Source organism: Parasteatoda tepidariorum, chromosome 5, assembly GCF_982258835.1.
Source record: "Parasteatoda tepidariorum strain Cologne lab strain chromosome 5, Ptep-v5.0, whole genome shotgun sequence".
Classification (NCBI taxonomy): domain Eukaryota; kingdom Metazoa; phylum Arthropoda; class Arachnida; order Araneae; family Theridiidae; genus Parasteatoda; species Parasteatoda tepidariorum.
The window spans coordinates 66,153,425-66,169,572 of NC_141759.1; the positions used below are offsets into that span (position 1 = coordinate 66,153,425).

Genomic DNA, 16,148 nt, shown 5'->3' on the forward strand with positions numbered 1-16,148 from the left:
AATTATGATTAACAAAAGAAATAAGGTTGAATTTAGATTAGTTGTATTTTTTTTAATAGGTCATTTCTTTTCATAAATAAGTGGGTAGGATTTGCCTATTTTGGTTGGTTAAGGGAGGTATGAGCAAAGCTAAAATAACACTCCCAACTTCCTTTAACAAAAATAAATAAATGAAAAAAATCCTTTAATTGCAATAATAATTAATTTTGTGGAAAAATTGTATTTTAAAAAGCAAGGTCTCATATAATAAGCATTGAGGAAAAGGTACTTTATTTACGTCGCACTAGACCTGCTCAATGGGATATCGGCGGCGGTCTGGGAAACATCCCTGAGGCTGATCCGAAGACATTCCATAATTTTGATCTTCTGCCGAGGGAATGGCTCCTCAGCTTTGCTAGCTCGACAACCTGTGCGCGAAGTCGAGCACTTTGCAGTGGAACAATTTAACGAGAACCGATACCGAGCTCCCTCGGTCCCTGTACAGGTTGATCAAAGTGGTCACCTACCCGCTTTCTGACCGTAACCAGTAATGCTTGAATTATGTGTTCTACTAGGAACCGTGTCTTTACGATCAGTCTACTGCAGGACGCATTGAGGGAAAGTAGTAGTAGTAGTAGTTCATTTACGTCGCACTAGAGCTGCACAATGGGCTATTGGCGACGGTCTGGGAAACATCCCTGAGGATGATCCGAAGACATGCCATCACAATTTTGATCCTCTGCGGAGGGGATGGCACCCCCGCTTCGGTAGCCCAACGACCTGCACGCGAAGTCGAGCACTTTACGGTAGCACAGTTTAACGAGGACCAATACCGCACACCCTCGGTCCCTACGCAGACTGATCCAAGTGGGTCACCCACCCGCACACTGACCGCAGCTTGAATTATGTGTTCTACTAGGAACCGTGTCTTTACGATCAGTCTACTGCAGGACGCATTGAGGGAAAGATCCTTTTCGGATAATAAGAAGCGGGAGAAGTAATTTCTTGCGTAACGTGGGTTTGAACAGCCTCTTAAAAAATTAATTTTTTATTTTTTTTAAAGTTATGATATAAACAAGAACCTAGTGATGACCCTATTGACTAATCTAGTCAAAATAAGTCGTGTACTTTAGATTTAACTTATCTACGAACTTTACCATTTTAAGTGAACACTTTACTGCTACACAAACAAATAACAAGTCTTAACAAATTTTCTTTTTAGACATTACTAAGTTTTCTTTTTAGACTTCAAAAATTTTCTTTTTTGACATTTCTAACCTTTTCAACCATGAATGAATCAGGCTTCTCCCAGTTCCTTCATGTAATGGAGTCTATTGTGCCTTCTAGTGCGACGTAAATGAACTACAACTACAACAACAACAACTACCTTCATCTGATGGGTAAATAAAATTGCACAAAAAGAAAAGATGGAAAAAATTTTAAAAATTAATATGATTTACTTTTGAAAAGCAATTTTATTTTCACTCCGTAACATCACAGCTTCAAATATTCGCTGATATAATTTTTTTCTACAATATATCTCAATCAGATGGACAGAATTGAAAGAGAACATGTCATAGTAAAGTTAGACTTCTACCTACCCTATATTTAACTAACAGTTAAAGTAAAAACTAGTAAGATATTCAAGTCCAATCTTTGAACGGACTATAGAAAATTTCAGGAATATCTTGCCTTGGTTAACACTTCATATTCCTAGAATTGTAAGTAACTTTTGGTGCATTCAGATGCATCACTTGGCCAATGAATAGGCCTGCACATCTATTCGTTTTTGGCCTTAATCATTTTTTCACCAACAAAAAATTTTAATTTTTTTTTTAAAAAATGCATACATACAGACTCGTGATAGCTCAGGGGATAAAGCATTCACCTTCCAATGAGGTGAACTTGGTACGAATATGATACGAATTCCGCCTCCAGCTTGCACCGACCACAGTTCTGACGTAAAATATCCTCAGTGGTAGACGGATCATGGGATAGAATCCCCTTGCTGTCAGGCTGATTGTGGGAGGTTTCCCTCACCATGTAACACAAATGAGGGTTAGTTCCTTCAATAAGTCTGCCACGAAGGCAAATTTCTCCCAATACTTGATACAGGAATTCCGTTATCTTCAGGATTGGGTTCAAAATTACAAGGCTACGGTGTTGAACATTAGTACCCAAAAATTGGGTCGGCTGTCCAACGACGATTATAAAATACACATACATAAGATGTTCCAAAACTCTAACAAAAAGTTCAGAGACATGATAAACGGCATAAGAAATGAACACGTTTAAGAGGGTGAAAAACCCATGAAGGATTTGATCTCATGCTGGTAAGCATTTACAAAAGATACAACAGATTTGCTAGCCACAAAAATATTGAATTAATTTTTATGAGACTCGTTCTAAGTGGCGGTCGCTGACGTAGATCGTGGCAAAGTCAACGACGGCATAAATAGAATTCCCGGACTGCACTCTGATGTGCTTTTAATGTCTCCCTAAGCAACAACAATTCGTAGTATGAGATGTAGTGTAGTGTCCTCAGCAGCACTGCCAACTATTACGATTTACCGACCAGGTGGCCGAGTGGTTAGCGTGCCTGACTGCGGAGTCATTGGCCGCAGGTTCAAATCCTGCTCAAGGCATGGATGTTTCTTTCTCTCTCTGTGTGTGTGCTCTATGTCCTTTCTCCTCTGTGTGAATGTGACCCGCCCTATAAACAGGTTTGTGGTTGTGTGACGTGGACGACGCTGCTCCACCGCATTCCTGTGGCCAATGGGACAAACCCCAAGTGCCCGCCATTAAAAAAAAACTAATACGATTTTTGCAAACTATTTTGCTGTGTGGTAGACTATTAAAAACAAAACCTTTCAGGATTTTTACCGAAATCTTTAAAACTGAGCACGAGTGAGCTAAATCAAAGTGACTTCTCATATAAACTTCCGGGTCGTAATGGCGTGGAAAATAACTTTAAATGAAATTAACGAAACAAAGAATCATCATTAAAACATTAACTCTGCTAGCAGAAGTTTTCCCAAAAAGCGTAGAAAATCCCTAGATTTTTAAACAGATTACAATCTTTTAAGTTGGGAAACTATATGGAACTGAAAACTACATTAAACATAGTTCTAAAAGAAAGCGTCATGGAAATTAAAAAAATATTTTTAACAGTTAAATACGAAAAATATTAAGAAAGGGAGAAATATCGTAGTCAGGGGTCTGTTTAGAAGAAAAACGGACCCTTCGCAAAATAATTTATCTTTTAATCGGACCCTTCACAAATTTGTTTATCTTCATTATTGTTTTGTTAATCGAATAAATCCTTTCCAAGGGGGGGGGGAGAAAACGGTTCGAGACGTTAATAGAATATTATGTAAACAAAAATTTGTTTTTGGCAAGTTTTTAATAAAATATTATAAATTGAAGAATTGTTTCAATTTACTTAATGCGTTACACATTAAAAGCGATACATAACTAAGTTGTGTTACTCAAAATACGTCAATTGAAATTATTAAAAATGTGAGTGATTTTGCTTCCATTATTCGTCCGAAATAAATTTTCTGTGTTGAGCAGTATAGGCTAAGTATCAAATATTTGTATGTTGCATCTCTAATTTAGTAGCAGCAATTGTTGAGCAGAATCTTGGATCTATTTACAATTTAAAAACTTCTTGAAAAGGTTTTCAGCAATTTTCTGCTATAACAGGACCCTATTTGAACAAATTCACAAAAGCCGGACCCTGGTTGAAAGAATGTGACTTAACGCTTATTTTATATTCACAAATTATGAGTAGTTCTTTTACAAATTCACAAAAACAGGATCTTTCACAAAATGTCTAGACAGACCCCTGGTAGCACATTCCTATATAGCCTATGCAGAGGGAAGGGGCATAGATATGGAACTGGTCTTCTCCCCAGATGACGTATTTGAGCGTTGCGATCGCCTATATCGGTCGAATTTTCCACCTCTCTGTATATAAAATTGCGAAAATGGGGGGGGGGGGAATTTGATTTATTAAATTGCAGTAAATACAGTGCGAGTTGCTAGGAACAGAAATCACCAAATACAGCATCAATTACAAAAAGAAAATAAGTAAAACTAATTTCAAGAAATAGAACCTGGTAATCAATGAAACATAGTTCATAACAGAAAAACAAAATTTATTAAGAATATGAAAACAATTTTCTATCATACATTACATTTTTTTTAATTAACCATGAAGACAAATTACTTTTTATCTTTTTCAACTTTGCTTGATGGTCGAGGAAGATGATATTTTCGCATGTCACTAAGTAAGTCATTAAATGAGTATTCCTTGTATTCATAATACTCGGGAACTTTATAGGTACCATCTTGAGCTTGACTTGTAGGCTGATCTAAATTTAAATGTTTAAACAAATTTAAACAAATTTGTGCATATACAATTAATAATTTAAATACATCAAAGGAAGTTTAGATCTTTTTATTTGCAATGAGCTGCACAATCGGTCTTGCCGATGAGGAGAGTGCGTTCTCCAGAGGTGGTATCCACTCTTTCAGGACCACCACAATGGGTGAGATACCGTTGGTCATGTTAATTTGGACGTCTAGTTTCTGCCACACTAGATGGCAGCACCGAGACTCTATTTGGATGCTAAAGTGCACTAGGAATTTAATTTTGCCGGAAATGCCAAGAGCCAATATGGCACTCCAGGGATCTTTTACATGCAGCATAATCATACGACATGGCTGAGGATTTTCTGCATCCCGAAAATCCGGTGCCTGGGTCGGGGATCGAACCCGCAGACTTGGGCCGACGACAAACCAACTGCGCCACCCAGCCACAGTTTAGATCTTATGATGTAAATTTTCATAATTTAAACCATTATTTTTGGTGGATTAACTTTTCATTAGCAGTGACGTGTTTTCCATACCAAGAATCACACTACAATAAAGTACTCATGACAAAATCTATTTGATAACTGAAACTAACAAAAGATTATCTAAAAAATTGTCTTGACACCCGATCGCTTCTTTTTTTTTCATTTTAAAAATGCCCCATAAACATTTCATTGTTATTTTTTGATAAATATGGAATTATTATGAATATTTTATAATATTCCAAGCCATGTTACTTAATTTCACACTTACTTCTTACTAAAAATGCTACAACTAGTACAGCTGGTCACTTGCCAGCAGCAACATTTCATAATTTTGCACTATAATTTTAAACTATTTTCACAGTCATTCGTGAGATTTTTATAGAACAGTCAAACCCCGCTATTGTGAACCTTCAAGGGACCGAAATTTTGGTTCACTATAACCGGGATTTCACTACATCCGTTCCTCAAGCAATTTTAACTAATGATTCCGAACTCCTTCCTCTTATTATACAATATATAAATAAATGACCAATTAAATGAAATACAAAAATGATTGAAAAGTAATACTTAGTAAAAAAAAATGTGCGAACTTCTTTGTATTTTTTATTACTCTTCGTCTTGAGTACAAAAAAAAATGTAATATTTAGATGAAGCGAAGCTGATTCAAGAAAAATTTTGTCCATACATCTGCCTGTGTTGGCCTTTATTTAGGGATGGGAAAGTGAGATATAAGAAGCAAACAAGAAAAGATGCTTATCGCTACATTCCTCTCTATAGAGGGTTTTAAAAATCAGTATAAGTATTTATTTTGAAGTAGACATTTCAAAATTATTTAGAAAAAATGAAGAAGAAAAATTAGTCGAAGTCAGAAAAAGTTCATAATATCCAATTTCCTCACTTTTTTGTTTCACTATATCCACAAAAAAATAACATTATACGAGTATAGCTAGGCACGGGACCGAACATTTCGTTCACTATATACACTGGTTATCATAAATTAAGGAAAAATCACAAAAATAGCGATAACTCTTTCAAAAGTAAGCCAAACCGTGCAAAATTTGCATATGTTGTCCACTAAGAGTAGCTGAGTAAAATTGCAATATGCAAATTAGTGGCGCTGCACTCGGCTTACGTCATCTGCCTGGAGCATAAAAGTCCAAGTTTGAGAGAAAGCACACAAATTTTACTGTGATTGCGACATTGAAAATCTGAGATAGCCAATTCGTAATAATGACCTCTAGGCATCATTTGCCTGAAGAACTACGATGGAGAGCCATCGGGAGACTAGAGGCAGGGCAGAGTCAATCAGAAGTGGCCAGATGGCTAAATGTGAGTCCATCTGTGGTTCATAGACTTTGGAGGCAATTTCAAACCACAGATTCGGCATCTAGGAGGTTCAGTCAAGGACGGCCAACTGTTACGACCAGTGCCGATGACCGATATTTGACATTAAGTGCACGCAGGAATAGAACCGCTACTCCGACACATCTTAGATCCTCTCTTGCTGCAGCCACCGGAAGGTTGGTGTCAACGTCAACTGTGCGCAGAAGGCTCCACGAAGGTGGTCTGTATGCGAGACGACCAGCCATTTGCGTGCCGCTCACATCACGCCATAGGAGAGACCGTTTGCAGTGGGCCCGACAACATGTCCACTGGACGTCAGATCAATGGAGGCCTGTTCTCTTTACGGATGAGTCCAGGTTTAGTCTAGAAAGTGACAGTAGACGTTATTTGATATGGAGAGAACCTGGGACCCGTTATCATCCATCAAACATCCGTGAAAGAGATGCATACGGAAGAGGCAGTGTCTGTGTTTGGGGAGGCATATCCTTAGGAGGGCGCACATACCTCCATGTCTTTCCAAGGGGAACCGTGAATGCTCAGGTTTATCGAGACAACATCCTTGATGCTTATGTGCGCCCATATGCCGGGGCAATTGGTGATTGCTTCCTGTTACAGGACGATAATGCAAGACCACACAGAGCTCGCATTGTTGATGATTATCTTCAACAGGAAACAATTACTCGCATGGAGTGGCCAGCTCGATCCCCGGACTTGAATCCTATCGAGCACGTTTGGGATGCTCTAGGGAGGCGTGTATCTGCCATCAATCCGCCCCCTCAGACCCTTGCCACGCTTGCAACTGCTTTACAAGAGCAATGGCTCTCACTTCCTATTGAACTGATAGACCGCATAATTGAAAGCATCACACATCGCTGTTTGTGCTGTATTGCTTCTAGAGGCAATCATATTCCATATTAAAGGTACTTTTTCTATTGCAAACCGATACTTCCAATTTGTTTATTTTATACATGTGCTAATTTCTATACTACTATTAATGTCTGATAATTTCTTTTTATGTTGTTTAATACCTTACTATGTGTTGTATATTGTGGGTAAGTTTCATAAAATTCCATGTGTAATTTCTTGAGTTATCGCGATTTTTGTGAATTTTCCTTAATTTATGATAACCAGTGTATGTTGCAGTTCACTTGTGGCGTCATCAAAGACTCATGGCATAGAACGTCATATTCATTAAAATGCAACGCGGCTGGAAGAAGCCGATCTCTCAAGATGCAAATCAGCTTTCCCGGACGGCGCGCGTCTGCACTCAAGAAGGATAAAAAACCAGCTCACCGACGATCAGTATGCCACTTCGACTTCAGCTCTCACCCGGAGATGTGTGCTGGACCTAAGCTGCCGAGTCCCGATGTCTTTCTACTTACTTTGATGATGGACTTTATGTTGTAAAACGCTTTTTAGAATTTTAGTTGTTTATGATGGAAATAAACAGAGTTCCTGGTATCTTCTAAACACTTCCAAACACTCTAAACCAGTGTTTCCCAACGTGGGGCCCACGCCCCACTGGGGGGCAATTTGATTGTTAAGGGGGGCAATTCGAAAATGGACTCGACACGAGTTTAACCCTTTTGCTCCGGGCCATTTAAATGCAATGCTAGATTTCGGTGCCAAAATTGAAAGAAAAAATCAAATTCTTAAATAATTGCAGCCAATAAATATTATAAATTCTTTTGACTAGACCAGAATATCAACTGGGTTTTTGGCGTCGTCAACTTAACCTCTCTGCAGCAGACTCCACGTGGACTTTTATACTTTAAAGAAAAATTTTGAAAAGAGGACAACAGTAAAGTCTCTATTTACTGCTCACACTTCAACTCATAATCGTATTCTTGAGGCTAGTTATCAAATTTTTTTATTCATCGCTAAATCTGGAAAAAATCATACGGCAGGAGAGAATTTAAAAAAAACCATCAATATTAGCATCTATTAAAACGGTTCTTGAAAGTCAGTAACAATACTGTTAGCAGAAGAATACCACTCAGTAACAATACTGTTAGCAGAAGAATAGACGAAATGAGTGAAGATATTGAAAAACAACATGTTGAAAAGATGAAAAGAAGAAAATTCTCAGTGCAAATGGATGAATCAACTTTGATAGACAGTGTGGCAGTATTGATGACTTACGTAAGATATATTGATAAAGGGCATTTTGCGGAAGAAATGTTGTTCTGTAAAAGATTAGAAAGCACCACTACCTCCAACGATATATATAATAAGCTAAAAAAGTACATAGATGTCAATAATATACCAATAAATACATAACATCTTGTGCTGCAGATGGTGCTCCTAAGAAAATGGTTGCTTAAAATTTATGAAGATGAGAATCCAGAAATGATTCTCGTGCATTGTGTTTTTCATAGGGAAAACTTGGTAGCTAGAAAGATCTTGCCTGTTCTAAATGAAGTACTACATTCAGTAATAAAGTGCATCAATGATATTAAAGCTAATGCCAAATGTGAGCTTCTCTTCAAGCTATTTAGTGAAGAACAAAATGCAGACCATGTGAGACTTTTACTTCACGCTGAAGTAAGATGGCTCTCTACAGGGAACTGCTTGAAAAGATTTATGGAACTGTTTGATATTCTTAGTGATTTTTTAAGTGACAAACCTAAAATGAAGTATCTGCTAACAGTCAATGATAAAGCATTTGTGAGTTATTCAGCCGATATGTTTGAAAAACTAAATATATTAAATAAGCATCTTCAAGGAACAAATAAAACTCTTGTTGATGCAAAAGCGAAGATATTTGGTTTCATTACCCTTATTGAGTTATGTCAGATATATATTAACAACAAAAACTTAGAACAGTTTCATTGGCTCCAAAAATGTGAAGTAAATAATACAGCTTTTCTTGCTATTGTCGATCATCTGAAAATTCTATCGGCTGATTTAAAAGAAAGATTCTATGATTTAAAACAAATTGATTTTCCAACAAGGATGATGCAGACAAAGTTAGTGGATTTGTCTGATATATCAAATATGCAGTATCAAGAAGAACTCGCAGAAATGCAAAATGTTAAGTCAGTTAAAACTTTATTTAATATAAAGGGAATGATGGCATGGCTTTGTGAGGAAACAGAAATCAAATACCCAAATTCAACCAAATGTGCAAGAAAACTATTGCTACCGTTTCCATCTTCATATTTAGCTGAATTTGGATTTAGTGCTGTAAATGATTTACTGCTAAAAAAAGAAATCGTCTGGATATAACATAACGGGGATACTTGAGACTGAAGCTAACCAAATTGGAACCTAACATAAAATCTCTGTGCAGCAAGGATCTCACTAAATTAAAATATTAAATTATTATAGAAAAATCTTTATTAAAACTATTTGAATTTTAGTTTTTCATTATATGTTTTGAAAATTTTCTTACTGTGGTTCGTTAACAATTTCCTAGTGCTTTCTTCCTAAAACCTATCATTTAAGTTTCTTAAGTGAACAATTACATTTTTTAATATTAAAAATTATGTATATGTTACTTAGGGGGGCATAAGAATTTTAGAATGACTTTGGTGGGGCATGGCGCAAAAAAGGTTGGGAAACACTGCTCTAAACTGTGTACACTATAGCGGGGTTTGACTGTACTTCATATTTTTTCTTGCTTAAATATAAACTTGCGACGGCAAACGTGCAAAATTTTCTTCTAGTATTTTGACAAGAATTTTTAGAAATAGCATATTGAAGGCAGTCATTATATATCACTCTGCATGATTGCATTCGTTTTTAAGGTTTAAATTTCAATATAGTTTAAATTTCACGATATTCTCAAGTATAGAATAACTTGAAAATATCGCGAATATTAAAAACATGCTTTGTGATTGACCACAAATTCTGAAAGTTTTAGAATTTAACACAATTTTGAACACTGCATTACAGCATTCGTGTATGTAAACGATTTCTCGAAAATATAATTTTAGTTAGCTTTCCAGACAATATAACAATGAGTTGATTTAATTTCTCTGACCTAGATCTATGTAATTATCATAAAAATTAACAAAAACAAAATGTTGTAGATGCAACTTAACATATATTTAAAAAATATACATAATAAAACCTAAAACTTAACTTATGCTATTAAAATGCAGATTACCTTTACAACTGATTTGATAGATGACACACCAACATTTGAGATTTTTGTGAAATATTTTGGTTGGGAACTAGAGCTTAAATTTAAAATTATAAATAAATAAATAAAACTTCAATGGAACTTCTAACAGAACTTAAGGTTATGTGACTCCACAATTTTGTGACTATGTGGTCAGCAATGGACGGGCTTTAAGCTGCCACTTGGGATTGAATCCCAGTCATTTACACTGACAATTCATTTACAATGACCAGAGCCATTGCATATTTACAATTAGTTGTGGAAAAAATTTTGTGAATCATAATTTTACTAAACTATTAAAACATTACCTCTGCTACCATCTGAGAAAATATTTCACAAAACTATGGAAATTCCATAGTAGTTGGAGAATATGCAGATGAGTAGACTTTCAAACAACTAATTGAATATTCAAAAAACTTCTGCAAGCAATAATTCAACTTTACAAGATAACAAACAAAAGAATGACTGTTGAAAAACTAACTTTCAAACTTAATAAAAGTAAAAAAAAAAATTTTTTTTTTTTTTAATGCTAGGGAAGGCCAATTCAGGAAAAGGCCACCTATGTCTTTTTGGATGTCCGCTGGGAAGAAAAAAGAAAACTAATAACACAAATTTTGCTAAGAGAGTTTCTTCTGATTAAACTGTGCTGTCAAAATTCTTGTTTAAAGTATACATTTTGATGGCATTTTTCTGTTCACATTATTTCGCAGTTTCAGTTACTTTTTTAAAATAAATTTAAAACTGTAAGGTTTGCCACATCTAGATGGCCACCGAGCAAGCTAAAAAACAAAACAATTGAAGGGGACTGGGATGTAAAAAGAGAGAATTAATAATAATAAGAAGAAGGTTGGGTAGTAGTGGGGCTGGTGGTCACGATGTGAATAACTATTATTTCTTTATTTTTAATATTATGCTTTTTTTGTATTATGTGGCATAGATATGTCATAATAAAATTATTTTAGCCACTGAAAAATATAGTGCGAAATCAATATCACATAATGGAAATTTAGGAAAAGAACCTGCATACATTATTGAAACCAACTTCCAGTATATTTATGATGAGTATTTGTATCATAAATTAAAACTGTATAAAAATTTCATTATCAAACTAAATTTTGAAAAACCAAAACAATGTCTCATTTATCTGCAAAATAAACTGCACAAGCTTCAAAATTAAAAATAATCAAATTTTAACATTGCACGAACTTTTCAGTGAAAAGTTATTGATTTCAATAAACTAAATTTAATATTTAGTATTAGGATAAACTAACCAGTGAAAGAAAACTTAAGCTTCGCTTGCCTTTTAAAAAATCATATAATTTCAAAATTCGCAATTTTAGTTAAATGACAGAGTCAGCATATTTGTTACTAATTGTAAATAATGTAAAAAAAATTGTAGAGAACTTACATAATATTGTTTTAAAGTTTTGGAGGTTCAAATAACAAGTAGTAAGAAGACCAAGTGAAGGAACAGCTCTTACCAGAAAATGAACACCCAGTAAAGGAACACTTAATTTTGGTTATTTTTTAATGCTCTTTATGAATTTGTAAGCCATACAAATATTTAAAAACAAGCCTATTTTTGAAATTATAACATATAAATACTTGGAAAATGTTAACTTCTTTTTGTAATCATGTATCATGAATTGAAAATTAAAGTGTCAACATATTAACACATACTGTTCATTCACTGGGAAATCTATGCCCAGTAAAGGAACATGCCTGTTCACTCACTGGTTAGAAGTTGTTTTTCGTATTTTTAATATACTTTTGATGCGGAACATCACTAACGGTACAAGAAAATTAAAGTTTATATTTAATTTTTATTAACTTAGAAGAAAACTCAGTAAAGGAACACTAGTTCCTTCACTGGTTTTTCATCGTTTGGTGATCAAGCGAATAAACGCCCCCTTATCTCAGTACTTTATTATGCTATGATGCTTAAAAAAATATAATGTAACTTCAATAACTATATTCTGAATTCTCTTTTTCACAGTGAGAAAAATAAAACTATTACATGCAATTAATTCCACTTCAAACACATAAATACAAACACTCACCTTATAATTTTTTCAAAGAAACAAGGAGTTACAGAGATAATAACAAATTCAAAAATTTTTCCAGTGAAGTCTATTTGACCAGGTAATCCAAAACATCGCTAGATGACTTCCTATTGTTTGGCAGTAAGCTGTTGTTACCAATCAATCTAAAAAAAAACTTTCAAATTCTTATTTTTAATCAATATATATATAATGTTCCTTCACTGGGTAGTGTTCCATCACAGGTTGGTTTACCCTACCAAAAATAATTGTTGCAGAAATTGGGTTCTATGTGATGGAACACTACCCAGTGAAGGAACATTATATATATATTGATCTAAAACTACAGAACTTTGAACAGTTTTTTTCTAGATTGATTGGTAACACAGCTTACTGCCAAACAATCAGGAAGTCATCTAGCGATTGTTTTGGATTACTGGTCAAATAGACTTCACTGGAAAAATTACTTGCTTTGTACTCATTATTTGTAATCCTTACTCTCAAAATACAGTCAATGCAATATAGGATTAGTAGTTGCAAATTTCGAAATATGGTCCCAATAGTTTGGTCAGGAGAGCAGCCTAAAGTTTGAACCCCTTAATGTTAATTTATCTTTATTTGGTAATTTAACGTAATTACCTAAAAGTAATAATGCTAATTTTTGTATAATAAAAAAGTTATGTACTAAAAATTCCGGGAACTATTCGCCGATTTCATTCAAATTCTGTATTTTTACTACCTAAAATTACATTCTTTAAAATTATGTAACAAATTGCATACCATACAAACAAAAAATTTTTCGACAGTTATTAATTATGGAATTATTTTAGGATAAATAAATTTTATATCTGCGCTTAAAATATTTAAATTTGCTTAAAAATTTATGAGTTATAGAGAAATAAACAACAAAAAAATGTAACATTAAGGGGCCTAAAATTTGGATCCCTCTCTTGACCAAACTATTGGGACCATATTTCCCAGACTGCAATTTTTTTTGAGGGTATGCTTATTCAGAGAAGAAAATTTTTTTCTTTATCTGATTCCGTAACTTAAAATATCACCCACACTAATTAATTTACACATTTGAAGTCACCCATGTGAACCATTAAGTGAGAATCTGACCATGTGAAAATCTGATCATTAGATCAAAAGTTATTCAGGGGTTTTAATTTTTTTCCTTCTTTTTATTTATGCATATTGTATAAGGAAATGCAGAATTTCATAATGTATGAAGTATTCCTTTAATGAAACCAATAAAACATTAGGTCTCCCCCATAAACACTATAAACTTAAGTTTTTTAAAATTTAAAATCTAAAATACTTTTATGCTTATCTTCACTAAATCTACAAGTCACTGAAACTATGAATAGTCATTAAAGTTTGGATTCCAGTGACTTGGTATGTACAAATCCTGGTATTATAAATGAAATATCATTATTTTATAATTTATATAGGAAAAAAAATGTGTAGCATACTTGAGGACTGGTGAGTATACTTGTTTTCATTCTTACACATTCTATAAAGGCAGAGGAATCCATTACGAACCTAAAAAGATTCAAATGTGATTATCTAAGTAAAAAACTTATACGATTAGTATTAAAAAATCTTTATAAAACTAGACTTTTTTTAAATAAAAAACTTGAAATAAACATTATTTTTAAAAATTTACAAAGCATATTATATCCAAATGACAAAAAAATTCGCAACGATAAGCACTGGTTATTAATCAAAATTGGCAACATAAAAACGAACTGTATTTTTGATAAGGCCGTTCTTTAAAGAAAGGTTATAAAATTATGTTACTCATAGCAAGTAATGTATTTAAAGACACGATTAATAACTTGTATAGTTACATATAGTTATCTTGCATACTATATTACTATTGGGTTTATATTAGACTACATATGCACATATTTAAATGTTTTTTGCTTTTTTTAAAAAAATGACTTTTGTGCCCTTTCACTTTCTGGAGCTACTTCACAATTGTATTGGACTGCAAGACACCTTATATCTGAGAAAACGATGACGGGCATAATTTTAAATATATATATATATATATATATATATATATATATATATATATATATCTTTTAAAAAAAACAAGTTGATGCTTCTCGGGGCTGGCTACAAGCTATACCTTTCGAATTGGTCTCTTTCTGTGATATTATCATTTTTAGTTTCTCATGGGCAACTGCTCAGAAGTTGCCAAGACTTTGCGATTATTCTGCCACAGGTCACAATACGAAAATCACCCCTTTGATAAAAAGATGCAAAATCTCTAAACTTCTTTGACACACATTGAAATCAATTTAAGAGAGAAGAAATATTTAGAAACAATTTATCATGATTTTCAATACAAAACCAAAATTACTATAAATTTTGAAATTTGACAAGTTCAACTGTTAGTAAATTAGATTTTTCAAGTAACTTGAATTTTCTTAAAAAAAAGCTTTACACACCAGAAACTTCGTACACATTGCTCGAATTCAACAGTGTATGAAATTACAGTTTTTTGTTAAAAACATCTAACTTTTTATTTTCATTATTGGTATTGAATCAAATGTAAATTAAAACTAAAGCAACTGTTCTCAGCTTTTAATCAACACATATTCTTTAAATACCGAAAAAATATCGACACCCCCATAAACATCAAAAAATTATGTACTAAAAAATTAATGATTTATTTTCAAAAGTTCAAAAAAGTTTTTTTTTTTTAAAGGGATATTCAGAAACTAATATCCCTTTAACCGATAGGCAGAAAACTTTACACATGTATTTAAATTTACCGTATTAAAATGTCTACACTTTAAGTCAAATGATCTTAGTGTAAAATTTTTTAGATTCCACTTTAATTGCACCTTCGTTCAATAGATATATTCACTTAAAGTAATAATAGCAACGATTTAAATCTTACTTATTGTGAAAGAAGAAAATTACTTACTTCAAAAGGATACCTTCCGACTTTCAATAAACTAGAAAACATCATTTTTTAAATATTGAAACCAAAGAGAACAACCAGAGGACAAAACAGATAATTTCAAAACAAGAAAGTTGATAACTTAGTGTATATAAGCTTCCGACTGCTTACATCTGCACGCAGTTTGTCTAGATGCAACTCAAATAATGCTTATGCGTGAATAACAACGCAGTTACGAAGTGACTCTTAAAAACAAGGGATCGTATCAAAATTGCACACAACTTTTTTCATTCTGTGATAAAATTTTTAGCATCTCTAGAAACAGGAATATTAGTTCAATAAATAGTGTTTCTTTTCTGTGTATTAATTTATTAGGATTTACCAACTAAAGAATCGAAAATATTTCAATTTATTTTTATTATATTTTAATACCTTTAAAAAATTGAGAGATTTTTATTTTTAAATGAATGCATTACATAATCGAAAAGGAAAAATTAAGCACTTCTTAAAACCAATTAAAAAAGCCCCTTAAGAGCTTTCAAAAACTAAAATAAGCACCTTTAAAAAACACTACGCATCATGTAATATTTTTTTACAGACCAAGTACATTTCATTTTGTTCTAAATTTAAATAATTGATAGGGCGCATCAATCTTTATGATACTCTGACGATTATTTATGTAATTATTATGATTATGAAAAATAATTCTTTTATTATTCTTGGTTGGAATTAATTCCGAAAAAAACCCTATTTCTTTCAGTGGAAAAACAAAATTGACTTATACAATTGTGGAGCAATAACTATTAAAAAAGACTTAATGAAATTTAAATAAAAAAAAATTTTATAAATACAACTAAGTTTATAGTTTTTCAACATTTTAT

General features: G+C 33.2%; 1 protein-coding gene across 1 annotated transcript; it reads right to left on the minus strand.

Moving 5' to 3' along the window:
- Positions 1–4,122: 4,122 nt before the first annotated feature.
- On the minus strand, positions 4,123–15,462 carry NdufV3 (NADH:ubiquinone oxidoreductase subunit V3). Its single transcript, XM_071185301.2, has 3 exons — positions 15,292–15,462; positions 13,826–13,895; positions 4,123–4,355 (listed from the first exon to the last, which is right to left on the minus strand). Exons 1-3 carry the CDS (start codon positions 15,334–15,336, stop codon positions 4,207–4,209), a joined length of 264 nt encoding a protein of 87 aa, XP_071041402.1. The 5' UTR covers positions 15,337–15,462; the 3' UTR covers positions 4,123–4,206.
- Positions 15,463–16,148: the final 686 nt, after the last annotated feature.

Coding starts and splice junctions, on each gene's coding strand:
- NdufV3 (XM_071185301.2), bottom strand. CDS start 15,336: ATGATGTTTTCTAGTTTATTGAAAGTCGGAAGGTATCCTTTTGAA. Junction 13,896..15,291: donor TCGGAAGGTATCCTTTTGAA/GTAAGTAATTTT, acceptor GAATCTTTTTAG/GTTCGTAATGGATTCCTCTG. Junction 4,356..13,825: donor GTATACTCACCAGTCCTCAA/GTATGCTACACA, acceptor ATTTAAATTTAG/ATCAGCCTACAAGTCAAGCT.